Below are 17,925 nucleotides of genomic sequence, written 5' to 3' on the forward strand. Positions count from 1 at the left end.
GTCGATGCGATGTGTAGTTCAGGGGCGCTTAGGTACGTACATACACGAAGACTGGCTGACAATGGACGAACGAATAATGATGTTGTGAAGGTAAGGAAAGTATCATAAGTGCAGTACAGTTCGTGAGAAGAGGAAGCGGACATTTTTGTAATGGATGAAGAAGTAAAGTAGGCGATGAAAAACAAAAGTGAGGCAAATATAAAATTTCAGTTGAATTTCCCCGAGAAAGTTAGAGACATGATGAAACAAAAGCACAAAGAATGTGATGAAAGAATGAAGATTTTAAGGGAAGAAAGACGAGACTTTATAAGATGTTAAACGTTTGTGGAAGATAAGACACGTTGGTGGAAGATAAGACACGTTGGTGGAAGATAAGACACGTTGGTGGAAGATAAGACAAAACGAAAGGGGTGGAAAAGTATGAGAAGTAAGTAAGAATAGTTGAGGGAAGATACTTTTGACTACAGGAGACCAGATGTTGAATCACTGGGAGGGAGCATCTGGCAGAGCTGATGGTATGAAAGTCCAGGAATGAAGCGTTAAAATCATGCATGAGAATTGTCAGGGGGTGAAGGAAAATACAGTCCAAGAAATATTATCAATGGATGGCATGAGAGAAGTTACTATATTAAGAATGGAGGAAATCACCTGGAGTGGATGTGATAGCAAGAGAAATGTTTTGGAGTTGTGGTGAAGCACCAGCAGAAGCGGTGGTGAAGAATGAGTTAAGAGAAATACCTTGCAATGGTTGTGTTATACACGGTGCCTGATAGCTCAATATAACACACAGAAGAGAATCAGGTTAGATACATATACATGTTTTATAATTTCTATATTTCTTCATAATACAGAACAGACATTATATACCTGTAAGCACTGATTCATTCTACAAACAAAAATTCCGAGTCTGTATTAAGGAAGTTAAGTTTTCAAACTGGTGTTGAACTTGATGATCACAAGTCTCTGTATGGTAACAAGTTCTCTGAATTAAATCTTCCATTCATAACTCAATACATGAAGAACTTACGAGTATGTGGCCTGATATTTCCCCAGACAAGTGTTGCCACAATGAAGAGAACAGCAGTACTTATTTTCTTCACAGTCCTGATCACTGGAGCAATTGTTATCACAAAAGAAACCGTACTGTTTGCCTTGAGGTGGGCAGAATGGCCTGGAAGAGGATTCAAAACATGGATCTCAACATTAATGTTAAATGTAACATGAACATAACATTGCACTATGAAGGGACAAACATTGCATTATGAAGGGACAAACATTGCATTATGAAGGGACAAACATTGCATTATGAAGGGACAAACATTGCATTATGAAGGGACAAACATTGCATTATGAAGGGACAAACATTGCACTATGAAGGGACAAACATTGCATTATGAAGGGACAAACATTGCATTATGAAGGGACAAACATTGCATTATGAAGGGACAAACATTGCATTATGAAGGGACAAACATTGCATTATGAAGGGACAAACATTGCACTATGAAGGGACAAACATTGCATTATGAAGGGACAAACATTGCACTATGAAGGGACAAACATTGCATTATGAAGGGACAAACATTGCATTATGAAGGGACAAACATTGCATTATGAAGGGACAAACATTGCATTATGAAGGGACAAACATTGCACTATGAAGGGACAAACATTGCATTATGAAGGGACAAACATTGCATTATGAAGGGACAAACATTGCATTATGAAGGGACAAACATTGCATTATGAAGGGACAAACATTGCATTATGAAGGGACAAACATTGCATTATGAAGGGACAAACATTGCATTATGAAGGGACAAACATTGCATTATGAAGGGACAAACATTGCATTATGAAGGGACAAACATTGCATTATGAAGGGACAAACATTGCATTATGAAGGGACAAACATTGCATTATGAAGGGACAAACATTGCATTATGAAGGGACAAACATTGCACTATGAAGGGACAAACATTGCACTATGAAGGGACAAACATTGCATTATGAAGGGACAAACATTGCATTATGAAGGGACAAACATTGCATTATGAAGGGACAAACATTGCATTATGAAGGGACAAACATTGCATTATGAAGGGACAAACATTGCACTATGAAGGGACAAACATTGCATTATGAAGGGACAAACATTGCATTATGAAGGGACAAACATTGCATTATGAAGGGACAAACATTGCACTATGAAGGGACAAACATTGCACTATGAAGGGACAAACATTGCACTATGAAGGGACAAACATTGCACTATGAAGGGACAAACATTGCACTATGAAGGGACAAACATTGCATTATGAAGGGACAAACATTGCATTATGAAGGGACAAACATTGCACTATGAAGGGACAAACATTGCATTATGAAGGGACAAACATTGCAATATGAAGGGACAAACATTGCATTATGAAGGGACAAACATTGCACTATTGAAGGGACAAACATTGCATTATGAAGGGACAAACATTGCATTATGAAGGGACAAACATTGCATTATGAAGGGACAAACATTGCATTATGAAGGGACAAACATTGCATTATGAAGGGACAAACATTGCATTATGAAGGGACAGGAGCGAAGGTTACGAGCCAACTTTCAGGGATCAGTGATTATCACTAGTGGCAGGTAAGAAAGAGAGACATAACAGTGTGTTAAAGTAGTTGTTGATAATGGATGACTGATCAACATGTCTGTGTTTAGTACGTGCTGACAGAGTCAGTGTGTCAGCAGACGATATCTGATAATGAAGATAAAGAATAGGAAAATATCAGATGAAAAGATAAATACAATATGGAATTCAACATCTTGTGGTTGGTCATACTGTACTGTGTATATTGATGTTGTGGCTGCTCATACTATAGTGTGTATATTGTTCATACTGAAGGCATGAGTTGCAGAGCTATGTGTGTGTGGGTGTGTGTGTGTGTGTGTGGAGTTTTGCCTATATACAAGGAGACCCAGATCAGAAAGCTATATATGATATATAACAAACAAGACGTAACACTTACGATTGAGGAACTTTATAGTAGGGGGGCGATACAGCTGATGCTCCCATCACTACCTGGGAAATGAGAAACATTAGACCAGTCGTTGTAGGGGCACTCTGTGTGTGTGTGTGTGTGTGTGTGTGTGTGTGTGTGTGTGTGTGTGTGTGTGTGTGTGTGTGGCAACAGTTAACAAAAACTCATCAGGATCACAGAAAACCTGCTGGGTGAGTGTTTGCTTGGGTTCGCGGAGCCACGGGCTATGACAAGGATGTGTTAGTTCTTCCACCAACCATGACCTTGTGTTGTGAGAGGCTAACATGCCACGTACTTTTATACAGTGATGATGTGACAACCAAAGACATGATGTTGAGTGTAGAAACCAATGGGCACACCAGCTTGATGAACACATCGTTAAAGACCACCATTACCTTACTATAGTACAGGTGATCCGAGCAAATGACTCACCTTTGAAACGCTGTTAATGTACCATATGAACTTAGACCGTACCAAGGAAGGAGCTACGTCTGGAGGAGTAAAGTGTCATACGACATCAGTGACAATATGGTCACAAGTGTCAAGACTTGTGATGAGTACTCACCCCACACAGCAGAGCCAACAGGGGAAAGATCGCCATCTTGAGTGGTGGAGCAGATGTGAGTGTGTCTGAGCTATCGTGCGTCCGTCTCCCGTCTGCTGGCCACACACCGGCTGCCGACTTCATACTACAGATCGACTGACCTCAAAGTCGCTGGGAATTCCAGTATACCAGACCTGACGTACGTTTAGTGGGAGGAGCTTACATATCCGGCAGCCTTGAGGCTTCTGCTGGGTCTGAGGTGAAGTGGGAGGTGGAGGGGAAGTGGCTTAGCCTCCACTGTACTTAGACTACGATTATCATAAGCACAGACGAGGAAAATGTGGCTATGTCTAGATGCTGTTAGGTAGCCAGGCACGGAAGCAGAGCAATACGTAGCCAGGTTCCCATATTTAGTAAAATGAAATTCTTTATACAATTATTGACTAATCGAACTGGCAAGACTCCTGAAATTTTCCCCAGTTGCTGGTGGAAATGATCAGAGTCGCTGCTCTCAAGTCTTACATTCATCCGTGATTTTTCAATGAACTACGCCGATGTAATATTCAAGGTTTGTCTAGTTATATAAAGCTAAACATAAACAAAACATAACAGTGAGAGCATGGGTGAAGGACACATACATAGCTGGGGGTAGGTAGAGGCCAGCATGGAGCGTACAGTGGGTACAATACATGGACATAGGAGGGTGAGGGTGGACCTGTGATGGTGTGGGTGAAGGACACATAGCTGGGGGTAGGTGGAGGCCAGCATGGAGCGTACAGTGGGTACAATACATGGACACAGGAGGGTGATGGTGGATCTGTGTGGGGCGAGAGCGTAAGATGATGTGCCCCGGGTCAGCCAAGTCTGGGTGATCAGTGGATCGTCCACAGGCGACCACAAGGGGAGTGTGGAGAGGTCCTCTTACACTTTGGACTGTCATTTTACTTGTTTATGATTAACCAAGGACCCCTTTCCCAGGGGCTCCTGATGCTCCAAGGATGTGCTACACTCAGTAGCAGTGAGAGGATGACTCCTTTGACGTGAGAAATTCTTTGACGAGATTACTGGTTTGTTAACTGACGATGATACAGACCGGTCAGAGATGACTTCTCACTTCTTTATTCGTTCACTGTACACTTGCAAAAGTTTTTGTGTCAATTTACATCTTTTCGTTAAGTTTTTTTTTCTTTATTCAATAAACTCTCCCGATTTTTGTGCCCTTCTGCATTTTGTCTTACTGACGGCAGCGGTGGACCCGCGCCATCATTTCTATCGCTGTGGTCGATTCTTTCACGCCAGCTTTGGCTAACTCGTCTGTGTGTATCTTCAATATTATGTTAAGGTGACGTGAGTCTCGCCCAGCATGTTTTCTGTTCTTCCCTCATCAAATAACTGTTCTTGAGATTTGTATTTCGTAAGCCTGAGGTTAGTTTATGGTTGAGTCGTCATTTTTATATTGTTGTCTCACCCACGGCATTCTGGCGGGAAATGACCTGTGGCTCCAGGAACTAACATCACCCAGTTTCATGGACGAGGCTATGTGTGTCACTGGGCAGGCAGTGCTGTCCGTCATGTTTTTCCTACTGTTGTCTCAAGAGTTTCTACTGTTGTGTTGGCGTTTGTTCATTGGCATCAATGGCTCATGATTCCTCCATAGTTGATTTATTTATGGCAATGCTGGTGTTGCCCTGCAGGATTGTACTGAATATCTCAGTCTTTCTGAGCTTGATCTGCTAGTGGCTCAGGATGGCGTACCTCGCTAGCGATGGCACCGTAAAGGCCTTTTTATCACTAGAATTCCGTGTGGTATCCCTACACCACAACAGAAACAGTGACGATGGTAGAACTACTGATATTAAGCATAAACAGACAACAGAGGGTCAACGGATTCTAGCTGAAACTCGTCAAACACCGTTGTGGCCAAATTATGTAGTTATTATGACTCTCTAAACTTAAACATAAATACGCAATTAAACAAACCCTTAGATGTACAGTCTTCTACACTGTTAGTCTTGGCTTGGCCTAGGACCAATAGGGTTAGTGAGGTAAAGTTTGTCAACCCAGAGCAAGCAATAACCTGTTACCACACACACACACACACACACACACACACACACACACACACACACACACACACACACACACCGACACCAGTAGAAACAGTTAAGCTACTCTCGACCATGTATTGTAACCACTGCAAAATTCTGACCACATATTTCTGACAGTTATCTCTATGGCCATGATTTCGATCTACACGTTTCTTTGTCAGTTGTCACTTAAGCCAGTCATACTCGCAACTGGGTCAGGTCACTCACCCGCTGCCTCACAGCCTCTGCTCACGCCCACTGTGTTATAGTGAATCAGGGATCTGCAAACTAATATGATATTTCTATCACATTTTCATTTCCAACTAAGTCAGACATGTCGGGTCACAGTTTCTCTATAAAGAAAAAGATGTTTTCATTGTATTCTACGCCAAACCTTTGCTCTAAAACTTTCTTCTGACAAATCTCTGCTTATAATCTACGTCCTTCTACACCTACTCATATCTTCCGTGGTCTATCCTCTCCTAGTACCCTCACCTGCACTGCTACATAGCTCTCTCACAAATCTATCGTCTGTACTACATTCCACATTACCGTATCATCTCAAGAATTGTTTATCCATGATCATTTCTTGTGATTTTCTCTTCTAATACTACACGTCCTTCGTATATCTCCATCCTTCATTTGTTGTTATTACTCCAACTGTTTGAAACAAGATGTCCATCGGCAGTTATTTTATTTTTGACCTACGTATTATGTGTGTCACATCTACACGTAACAGTTGCGAAAGATATTTCTTGTACACTTCTAGCACATTCGTTTCTTGCCATTCCACCAGAGTTCTCAGTGTACATCCAGTTGTTATTCATGCAAGACCATACTCCCGAATCACACTCCCCCACCGGCATCCATACTAAACCCGGATCTTAGATATCTAAGTTCATTTACAAGTTTCAGTTGTTCATTGTTCATTCAGTCTGATGATCTCGCCACCTTCACGAACCAGCGTTACTTTTCCTCACATTATATTTCAACTTCTTTATCCTACCTGCGTCATCAGGGAGGTAAACCTTTTTATCCTCCTCCTCTGAGTCAGCAAATATATAGAAGCCATAACCTTGTTGACTTCACAGCGACCTGAGGCACCTTCACATTTACGAATAATCACTTTCACCAACAATTTACTTGAACAAATATCTTTATTTCTTATGTTAGATGAGACGACACAGGTAAGTGAATGCTATAATCGAGGCCAAATCTTCAATGCCCTCTGTGGGGCGGGGTAGCGCTAAGAATGGATGAATACAAGCAAGTATGAATATGTACATATATATGTGTCTCTGTATATGTATGTATATGTGTATATGAGTGGATGGGGATGGGGGAAGAGTACTGCCCACGTATTCCCTGCGTGTCGTAGATGTAATGGATTTGTTGCACGGAAGATGCACAGTTCAAGGAGAAAAGTTTGATTGAAATAAGAAAATCCATTGTTCAGTGTTGAGCTAAATGATTTTTGTATTAATAAAAGAAGAGAATGTATGGAACCCAGGTGGTGTGGGGAGTATATGGTACCCAGGTGGTGTGGGGAGTATGTGGTACCCAGGTGGTGTGGGGAGTATATGGCACTCAGGTGGTGTGGGGAGTATATGGCACCCAGGTGGTGTGGGGAGTATATGGCACCCAGGTGGTGTGGGGAGTTTATGGTACCCAGGTGGTGTGGGGAGTATATGGTACCCAGGTGGTGTGGGGAGTATATGGTACTCAGGTGGTGTGGGGAGTATATGGCACCCAGGTGGTGTGGGGAGTATATGGCACCCAGGTGGTGTGGGGAGTATATGGCACCCAGGTGGTGTGGGGAGTATATGGTACCCAGGTGGTGTGGGGAGTATATGGTACCCAGGTGGTGTGGGGAGTATATGGCACCCAGGTGGTGTGGGGAGTATATGGCACCCAGGTGGTGTGGGGAGTATATGGCACCCAGGTGGTGTGGGGAGTATATGGCACCCAGGTGGTGTGGGGAGTATATGGCACCCAGGTGGTGTGGGGAGTATATGGTACCCAGGTGGTGTGGGGAGTATATGGCACCCAGGTGGTGTGGGGAGTATATGGTACCCAGGTGGTGTGGGGAGTATATGGCACCCAGGTGGTGTGGGGAGTATATGGTACCCAGGTGGTGTGGGGAGTATATGGTACCCAGGTGGTGTGGGGAGTATATGGCACTCAGGTGGTGTGGGGAGTATATGGTACCCAGGTGGTGTGGGGAGTATATGGTACCCAGGTGGTGTGGGGAGTATATGGCACTCAGGTGGTGTGGGGAGTATATGGCACCCAGGTGGTGTGGGGAGTATATGGTACCCAGGTGGTGTGGGGAGTATATGGCACTCAGGTGGTGTGGGCAGTATATGGTACCCAGGTGGTGTGGGGAGTATATGGTACTCAGGTGGTGTGGGGAGTATATGGCACCCAGGTGGTGTGGGGAGTATATGGTACCCAGGTGGTGTGGGGAGTTTATGGCACCCAGGTGGCATAACTTCTTTATATTGTAAACTGATTTTATTTTGTACAATGCATTACGTGGATGGAAACAGTCTGCTGGTATAAACATACGATCCTTCTGAAATACACGTCAATGTTTGCCTCAGCCAGTATATCCACCAGCACCTTATTCACATGACGGATCCTCCTATTATCATGAGTGTGTGGGGGTCGAGCTCTGGTGTATAAATCACTTATGTCTTCGTAAGTGTTCTGCTGTGCTGGTCCTCCTGGTGGTGAGGTAGACATTTGTTTTCAAGATGGTTTATAATGTTCATTAAAGGAATATTCAAATCCTGATCTAATAGGGTCAGAATGTCTTGTGTCTTGCATGTATAAAAGCACTGATTTTTTTGTATGTAATATTTATCATTATTTCATTATTCTTATCATTTGCTTAATGATAACATTATCAGTTGTAGGTCAGAGATCTAGTTAAGCTAAAGTTGTCAATCATCTACTATGATAGGAAACTACCTCCATCTCTGATGTGTCTGGCCATCATGGCATCGACAGACCCAAGGCAAGTGTTATGAAGGGGAACACTTGTGGCTCACACCACCGACAGCTCCCGACCATCACACCTGCCGGGGCACTGACCGTGAGCCTCACAACCTATACTTACCACTCAGGATATACAGACAAGGAAACACACAAGTCATAATGATCAGATGAACTGACACAGACACATGGGTTATAAAGATAGATAGATAGCTATTGTCAAAAAGATGATAATCGAATGTCTCTGGGCATTGGTTGAGCCACAAGGTTCTCCAGTCTTGTCACTATTTAACACGGTGCGTGGGAGGGAGGGGGGGTGAGGTGAACGCCCCCTGGTCGTCACTACAGAGGCAGACCTCCACTCCACCAGCCTGAGCTGTGATGGAATTCCTGGACACAGAGGAGCGAGACTGTTGAACGTTAAGTTGGTAAAAGTGTTGCACGATGTGTCGAGGACTGTCCACTGTGGAGACATGAAATATTCATCTTTTTCCCTCCGTGTCTCTGTCTCTCTCTTTGTCTACTGCTCTCTCTCTCTCTCTCTCTCTCTCTCTCTCTCTCTCTCTCTCTCTCTCTCTCTCTCTCTCTCTCTCTCTCTCTCTCTCTCTCTCTCTCTCTCTCTCACATAACTTCCCAAGTGCCGTGAGAAGCTCTACCTTCAAACGCCTGGCTGGATTTCCCCAGAGTTGAATGTGTAAGAGGCGTTTGGGAATACCATGGTCGTGGGTCTGGCGTGGTGTAGTGCTCATCTGAGCTGACGACCAGTGGGACCAGCCAGGTATTATGTGGTTTACTGGCAATGTTTCCCTGGGTGAGGGACGGAGTGGCCGGGATGGAGACGTGAGTGTGTTAGCCAGATGAAACGACCAGACTGACTGAGGACGGTAAGAAATGTTCGACCCAGCTAGACTGTTCATAGACCAGGTGGGACGTTCGATCAGTTTCACATGATTGTTTATGTATGTAACTAACATCACTCCAACATGTCCAGAGGTCCAGATGTCCAGTTTGAGTCAGTGGATGTGTTGTCATTCTTTTGTGGCTTCGAAAAAGGTTGTGATGGTTTTAGGCAGATTACTTTGTCAGATGAAGAGGTTGAACTCTGGTCTGGCCACACGCCGCGCTCAACCCAGGATAATGAATAAAGTTGTCGTTATAGATTTGTTAGAACACGTGTCTATGGCTGGATTAGAACACGTGCCTTGGACTGTATTAGAGCACGTATCTGTAGCTAGGTAATAAAAACCTGGATTTTTATTCATATATGACAGGAGAGGAGGAGGGAATCTACCCATATATATATATATATATATATATATATATATATATATATATATATATATATATATATATATATATATATATATATATATATATATATATATCATGCACAGGGGTCGCAGGGTCGTACTTAAGGCTCTTCCTGACGTGCTCAAGGGTCACCTTCTCCTGCTCAAGGTTGCAGGACATGAGCACGAGTGGAGAATACTCAGTGGTAGAAGGTACGAGGAGCAACACCGAGGTAATGGTGGTAGAAAGCATTGAAGGAGAGATCCACTTGGACGTCCACAGTTCTCCAGCCAAGGTCAAGCAGACAGCTGTGGGACTTCCCGGAGTCACGAAATATGGTCAAGTTATGTTAGGATGTACGAGTTCAAGGGCAGAAGACCTGAGGGGAATACCTGCACGATAACTTATCGTCATGAAGCTGGTCCCAGACAGTGGCCCAAGTTGTAAGATGCCTGTCCCAAACCCTCCTGTCATGCAGCCTGTCTCATGCAGTACGACAAGTGACAGATGGTCGCCTCTCGGTCATGGGAAAGACACACAATGTTACGTCAATGACGCGTCGTAAACTCCAGTATCGTAACTACTGTAGTAACAAGTGTGATATAAGGAATGAGTCTCTCCTGGGTGGAAAGCTGTGTTCAAAACGCTTAGCACCGGTGTACTTGGACGCTCGCTCAGCGCGCACTGGGCCGAGGAAATTTAAAGTTAGCACTGGGACTAGAGCTTAGGGGAATCTTATCCCATGGGACTCTTCCTCTGGATTCGCCCAAGGGTACGACTAAGTCGTCGTTTCTCACCCAACTGAACAGTAGCGGGACATCGTCAGAACGTGCTGTTGACACACGCCTTTCTTCGCCTACTGCATTACCTCCCGTTATGGTAAGCCTTTCTGGCTCGCCAACAACACTAATGATGTAACCAGATCAGATGTTCTTATGTTCTAATCTTGATGTTCATAGAATGGTTCATTGTGACATCACAAAGTTAATGTGTGGTGACCGTGTCGTATTGACCTGCTGAACTGCTGCTGCTGTTGTTGCGTCTTCCTGGTGGGAGAGGACGCTAGACGTTGCCATGTTATACGGTGTACTCTTGACGTCCATCAGCTGTGCTAGAAAGTCCTCAGCCATGCTAGAGTGTCCGGGGCCATGATAGTACTTTCAGTCATACTAGAATGTCCTAAGATATGCTACAGTGCCTTCAACTGTACTAGAGTGTACTGAACCATGCTAGACTACACTCAGCTATGCTAGACTCTCCTCTTTCATGTCGGATCGTTCTTAGCTGAGATAGATTGTCCTCAGCCGTGCTAGCGTCCCGAGGCATGATACAATGTCTCAGCTATGCTTGAGTGTCCTCAGCTGTGATAAAGTGTCTTCAACCGTGCTAGAGTTTCCTCAGACGTGCTGAAGTGTCCTCAGCCATGTTGGCGTGCACTTAGCCGTGCTAAAGAATCCTTAACCGTGCTAAAGTATCCTCAGCCGTGCTAAAGTGTCCTCAGCCGTGCTAGAGTACCATCAGCTGTGCACGCCACTGTATGTCCCATCACGCTATAGGATCTCCCACGACGGTACAATATGTCCCAGCACACTACAGTATGCCCTAACCTGCAACAGTATATCCCATCATGCTGCAGTATGTCCTAACACGCTACAATATGTCCCAGCGCATCACAATATGTCCCAGGACGCATATAATATAGGAATCATGCCTATATGGTTTATCTCCTCGTATATTTTATGTCCGATATTGATGCTGACGACTAAGCAAATGTTTGTGATTCTTCAGAGAAATGTAACATCCACAACTTAATAAAAGTTCGTAAAATACATTAGAATATCTTTATTCACAATTCTGAAGGCTCGATCTCAACTCTCTCTCTCTCTCTCTCTCTCTCTCTCTCTCTCTCTCTCTCTCTCTCTCTCTCTCTCTCTCTCTCTCTCTCTCTCTCTCTCTCTCTCTCTCTCTCTCTCTCTCTTAACTCAGTTTGATAAGTATTTCAACATTTCCGAAGTCCACTGTCAGGCCCCCACCCCGTTATCTCCTGGGGAATTTCCTTCCTCGTAAGACCTCCTGTATATTCAGGCCCCGATCGGTCAAAATCTTTTTCACTCCATCCTTCCACCTTCAATTAGGTCTCCCGCTTCTCCTTGTTGCCTCCACCTCTGACACATATATCCTCTTGGTCAACCTTTCCTCAATCATTCTCTCTATAAGTCCAAACAATTTCAGCACATCGTTCTCTGCTCTCTCAACAACACTCTTTTTATTACCACACATCTCTCTTACCCTATTATTACTTACTCGATCAAACCATCTCACACCACATATTGTCCTCATACATCTCATTTCCAGCACATCCACCCTTCTCCACACAACTCTATCCATAGCCCACGCCTCGCAACCATATAACATTGGTGGAACCACTATTCCTTCAAACATACCCATTTTTGCTTTCCGAGATAATGTTCACGACTTCCACACATTTTTCAACGCTCCCAGAACTTTCGCCCCCTCCCCCACTATGATTCACTTCCGCTTCCATGGTTCCATCCGCTGCCAAATCAACTCCCAGATATATAAAACACTTTTGTGTGATCGGGGCCTGAACATGCAGGAGGGTGAAAGGAGGGCAAGGAATAGAGTGAATTGGATCGATGTGGTATACCGGGGTTGACGTGTTGTCAGTGGATTGAATCAGGGCATGTGAAGCGTCTGGGGTAAACCATGGAAAGCTGTGTAGGTATGTATATTTGCGTGTGTGGACGTACGTATATACATGTGTATGGGGGTGGGTTGGGCCATTTCTTTCGCCTATTTCCTTGCGCTACCTCGCAAACGCGGGAGACAGCGACAAAGCAAAAAAAATATATATATATATATATATATATATATATATATATATATATATATATATATATATATATATATATATGTATATATATATTTATATATATATATACATATATATACTCATGAACTGGAGGAAATAAGTCGTATGATGGAATGGTAATGAGAGCCATTAAAAGAAATTGTCACAAAGACGAAAGCAAAATATGGATACCTTGGAGTTTTGTACAGGTTATGGTTCTGTGGGCCAGATGATTAACTGCAAAAAAGAAAAAGTATCTCAGAAAAGTATTATAAACAGGTGTGTGATATCAGACAACAGTCTATTATTATCATTTGATTATCTAATCTACTTTAATAGAGTTGTATAAAGGATTAAATCCAAAGACATAGAAGATTGCGTTACTCACTAGTGCTTGATGTACCGTGACTGCTCGCAGGTGTTGCCACAGTTGGTTGGGCAGCAGTAGTGGTCGCTGCCAGGGCATTCTTCATCACTGATGCAGTTGTGGAGGAAGATACGGCACCTTAAATCAGGGTTTGGCGTAGGGCAGTTGGGCCTGTAGCGGAGATGCTCGAAATAAGATGGAAAATCTCTGATTCTTATTATCTTTCTCTGTACATTTAACTGGAAGCTGATATAAGCTCATAAGGTCTGTAGACGAAAATGTTGTGAAACGTTAAAAAAAAAAAGAATTGTTTTATATTACGTTAAAATTTCCTGGAAATTAACAGTAATCCATCAACAAGCGCAGCTTCCTCTATCCATTTTCCTCCAACGCAACAGAAATCAATTAGAAAATGGAGAATTTTTTTTTAGAGTTCTGTTGTAGCATTTATGATGAATCATACATGACAATAGGTTTGGTTCTGGCCAGAATTGATGCCATGTGGTTCAGTGGAGTCCAAAAACAGGCTGTAAACCATCCAATACCGATGGAAAATACTGTTCGTTGAGCTGATGATATGATCTGTGTTGATGTAAATGAACCAGTTCAACATTGCAACAAATTGCCAACAGAAGATGAACAGACCAGTCCTCAGCGCAGGATCAAATCTTCAGTAATACTGAAGATAAGGATGAGATCCTTATCTCTAATACGATAATGATACCAACGAAGATAAAGAACATTCTTGGATGAGATAAGAGATAGGAAGAAGGGTATGCCTACAGGTGGGACTCAAGAAATTTATACAGAGGGAGATTATGAGACGTGTGTGTGTGTGTGTGTGTGTGTGTGTGTGTGTGTGTGTGTGTGCTAATCTCTCATCTGGAGAACGGGGAACCATGGACTTGTCAGAAGTAATTCAAGATGCAAAGACACTCAAGTGACTGTTGAGATATAAGGCAAGACTGGGGTAAGGCCGCACTGGGGCTTACGGTCGATGCGATGTGTAGTTCAGGGGCGCTTAGGTACGTACATACACGAAGACTGGCTGAGAATGGACGCACGAATAATGATGTTGTGAAGGTAAGGAAAGTATCATAAGTGCAGCACAGTTCGTGAGAAGAGGAAGCGGACGTTTTTGTAATGGATGAAGAAGTAAAGTAGGCGATGAAAAACAAAAGTGTGGCAAATATAAAATTTCAGTTGAATTTCCCCGAGAAAGTTAGAGACATGATGAAACAAAAGCACAAAGAATGTGATGAAAGAATGAAGATTTTAAGGGAAGAAAGATGAGACTTTATAAGATGTTAAACGTTTGTGGAAGATAAGACACGTTGGTGGAAGATAAGACACGTTGGTGGAAGATAAGACACGTTGGTGGAAGATAAGACAAAACGAAAGGGGTGGAAAAGTATGAGAAGTAAGTAAGAATAGTTGAGGGAAGATACTTTTGACTACAGGAGACGAGGTGTTGAATCACTGGGAGGGAGCATCTGGCAGAGCTGATGGTATGAAATTCCAGGAATGAAGCGTTAAAATCATGCATGAGAATTGTCAGGGGGTGAAGGAAAATACAGTCCAAGAAATATTATCAATGGATGGCATGAGAGAAGTTATTATATTAAGAATGGAGGAAATCACCTGGAGTGGATGTGATAGCAAGAGAAATTTTTTGGAGTTGTGGTGAAGCACCAGCAGAAGGGGAGGTGAAGAATGAGTTAAGAGAAATACCTTGCAATGGTTGTGTTATACACGGTGCCTGATAGCTCAATATAACACACAGAAGAGAATCAGGTTAGATACATATACATGTTTTATAATTTCTATATTTCTTCATAATACAGAACAGACATTATATACCTGTAAGCACTGATTCATTCTACAAACAAAAATTCTAAATCTGTATTAAGGAAGTTAAGTTTTAAACTGGTGTTGAACTTGATAATCACAAGTCTCTGTATGGTAACAAGTTCTCTGAATTAAATCTTCCATTCATAACTCAATACATGAAGAACTTACGAGTATGTGGCCTGATATTTCCCCAGACAAGTGTTGCCACAACGAAGAGAACAGCAGTACTTATTTTCTTCACAGTCCTGATCACTGGAGCAATTGTTATCACAAAAGAAACCGTACTGTGTGTCTTGAGGTGGGCAGAATGGCCTGGAAGAGGATTCAAAACATGGATCTCAACATTAATGTTAAATGTAACATGAACATAACATTGCACTATGAAGGGACAAACATTGCATTATGAAGGGACAAACATTGCATTATGAAGAGACAAACATTGCATTATGAAGGGACAAACATTGCATTATGAAGGGACAAATATTGCATTATGAAGGGACAAACATTGCATTATGAAGGGACAAACATTGCATTATGAAGGGACAAATATTGCATTATGAAGGGACAAACATTGCATTATGAAGGGACAAACATTGCATTATGAAGGGACAAACATTGCATTATGAAGGGACAAATATTGCATTATGAAGGGACAAACATTGCATTATGAAGGGACAGGAGCGAAGGTTACGAGCCAACTTTCAGGGATGAGTGATTATCACGAGTGGCAGGTAAGAAAGAGAGACATAACAGTGTGTTAAAGTAGTTGTTGATAATGGATGACTGATCAACATGTCTGTGTTTAGTACGTGCTGACAGAGTCAGTGTGTCAGCAGACGATATCTGATAATGAAGATAAAGAATAGGAAAATACCAGAGGAAAAGATAAATACAATATGGAATTCAACATCTTGTGGTTGGTCATACTGTACTGTGTATATTGATGTTGTGGCTGCTCATACTATAGTGTATATATTGTTCGTACTCAAGGCATGAGTTGCAGAGCTATGTGTGTGTGTGTGTGTGTGTGTGTGTGTGTGTGTGTGTGTGTGTGTGTGTGTGGAGTTTTGCCTATATACAAAGAGACCCAGATCAGAAAGCTATATATGATATATAACAAACAAGACGTAACACTTACGATTGAGGAACTTTGTAATAGGGGGGCGATACAGCTGATGCTCCCATCACTACCTGGGAAATGAGAAACATTAGACCAGTCGTTGTAGGGGCACTCTGTGTGTGTGTGTGTGTGTGTGTGTGTGTGTGTGTGTGTGTGTGTGTGTGTGTGTGTGTGTGTGTGTGGCAACAGTTAACAAAAACTCATCAGGATCACAGAAAACCTGCTGGGTGGGTGTTTGCTTGGGTTCGCGGAGCCACGGGCTATGACAAGGATGTGTTAGTTCTGCCACCAACCATGACCTTGTGTTGTGAGAGGCTAACATGCCACGTACTTTTATACAGTGATGATGTGACAACCAAAGACATGATGTTGAGTGTAGAAACCAATGGGCACACCAGCTTGATGAACACATCGTTAAAGACCACCATTACCTTACTATAGTACAGGTGATCCGAGCAAATGACTCACCTTTGAAACGCTGTTAATGTACCATATGAACTTAGACCGTACCAAGGAAGGAGCTACGTCTGGAGGAGTAAAGTGTCATACGACATCAGTGACAATATGGACACAAGTGTCAAGACTTGTGATGAGTACTCACCCCACACAGCAGAGCCAACAGGGGAAAGATCGCCATCTTGAGTGGTGGAGCAGATGTGAGTGTGTCTGAGCTATCGTGCGTCCGTCTCCCGTCTGCTGGCCACACACCGGCTGCCGACTTCATACTACAGATCGACTGACCTCAAAGTCGCTGGGAATTCCAGTACACCAGACCTGACGTACGTTTAGTGGGAGGAGCTTACATATCCGGCAGCCTTGAGGCTTCTGCTGGGTCTGAGGTGAAGTGGGAGGTGGAGGGGAAGTGGCTTAGCCTCCACTGTACTTAGACTACGATTATCATAAGCACAGACGAGGAAAATGTGGCTATGTCTAGATGCTGTTAGGGAGCCAGGCACAGAAGCAGAGCAATACGTAGCCAGGTTCCCATATTTAGTAAAATGAAATTCTTTATACAATTATTGACGGATCGAATTGGCAAGACTATTGAAATTTTCCCCAGTAGCTGGTGGAAATGATCAGAGTCGCTGCTCTCAAGGTAATGACAGAGGAGGTGATGTATTTCTTCCTCACTTCTATTTTTGTGTGCAGCCTATAATTTGCTTCCAGTTTCTCTCTCTCTCTCTCTCTCTCTCTCTCTCTCTCTCTCTCTCTCTCTCTCTCTCTCTCTCTCTCTCGATTAATTAACTGGAATATTATGATAATTCGCTTTCTGTTGCTGTGATATCAATCTTTCCAAGACACAAACAGATCAGATAGTGCTCAAGGACTCGTACAGAGAAGTAAAGATTAAAAAGTTAATTATCTGCATAACATTATCATGGGATTGTTAACCTAACTCAGAGAACGTCACGGTAATGGATTTCTTAAATTGACATCTTACACAACACACACACACACATACACACACACACACACACACACACACACACACACACACACACACACAAGAGATGGGGCCCCAAGAATGTAAAACTCCCTCCCTGTACAGTACACATAGGTAATCATAAACAGGTATGTACATTTGTTAAACCCCATGGATACAAGCTATGTACTTCATACGTTTGGTTTATGGAAGGAATTGTGGTTTAGTATCCTTAAGATGTGCACTTCCATGTAATGAACGGGCCTGAATAGATAATTTGGTCATGAGTGAGATATTTACAGATTATATAGAATTGAATGTTTATATTTTAG

At 42.8% G+C, this 17,925-nt stretch overlaps 2 protein-coding genes across 4 annotated transcripts in view; both read right to left on the reverse strand.

Moving 5' to 3' along the window:
* Positions 1 to 3,758, reverse strand: part of LOC139749362 (uncharacterized) — a 6,524-nt gene extending 2,766 nt beyond the window's left edge. Inside the window, exons 1-3 of one of the 2 annotated variants that reach the window (XM_071663116.1) lie at positions 3,608 to 3,758; positions 3,031 to 3,083; positions 1,028 to 1,171 (exon numbers count right to left, since the gene is read on the reverse strand). In XM_071663116.1, coding sequence (XP_071519217.1) covers positions 1,028 to 1,171; positions 3,031 to 3,083; positions 3,608 to 3,730 — 320 coding nt within the window. In that variant the 5' untranslated portion in view covers positions 3,731 to 3,758. Of the gene's footprint in view, positions 1 to 1,027; positions 1,172 to 3,030; positions 3,084 to 3,603 lie in introns of both variants that reach the window. The other variant, XM_071663117.1, reaches the window with a different exon arrangement.
* A 4,416-nt stretch (positions 3,759 to 8,174) lies between these two features.
* Positions 8,175 to 16,921, reverse strand: LOC139749363 (uncharacterized). Of its 2 annotated transcripts, none has more exons than XM_071663118.1 (6): positions 16,772 to 16,921; positions 16,189 to 16,241; positions 15,219 to 15,362; positions 13,221 to 13,370; positions 13,025 to 13,069; positions 8,175 to 8,399 (listed from the first exon to the last, which is right to left on the reverse strand). In XM_071663118.1, exons 1-5 carry the CDS (start codon positions 16,892 to 16,894, stop codon positions 13,066 to 13,068), a joined length of 474 nt encoding a protein of 157 aa, XP_071519219.1. In that variant the 5' UTR covers positions 16,895 to 16,921; the 3' UTR covers positions 8,175 to 8,399; positions 13,025 to 13,065. The 2 variants fall into 2 exon arrangements, with proteins under 2 accessions (XP_071519219.1, XP_071519220.1); XM_071663119.1 differs by having other exon boundaries at positions 16,189 to 16,237; positions 16,768 to 16,921.
* Between the last annotated feature and the right edge of the window lie 1,004 nt (positions 16,922 to 17,925).

This window comes from Panulirus ornatus, chromosome 7 (genome assembly GCF_036320965.1).
Source record: "Panulirus ornatus isolate Po-2019 chromosome 7, ASM3632096v1, whole genome shotgun sequence".
Classification (NCBI taxonomy): domain Eukaryota; kingdom Metazoa; phylum Arthropoda; class Malacostraca; order Decapoda; family Palinuridae; genus Panulirus; species Panulirus ornatus.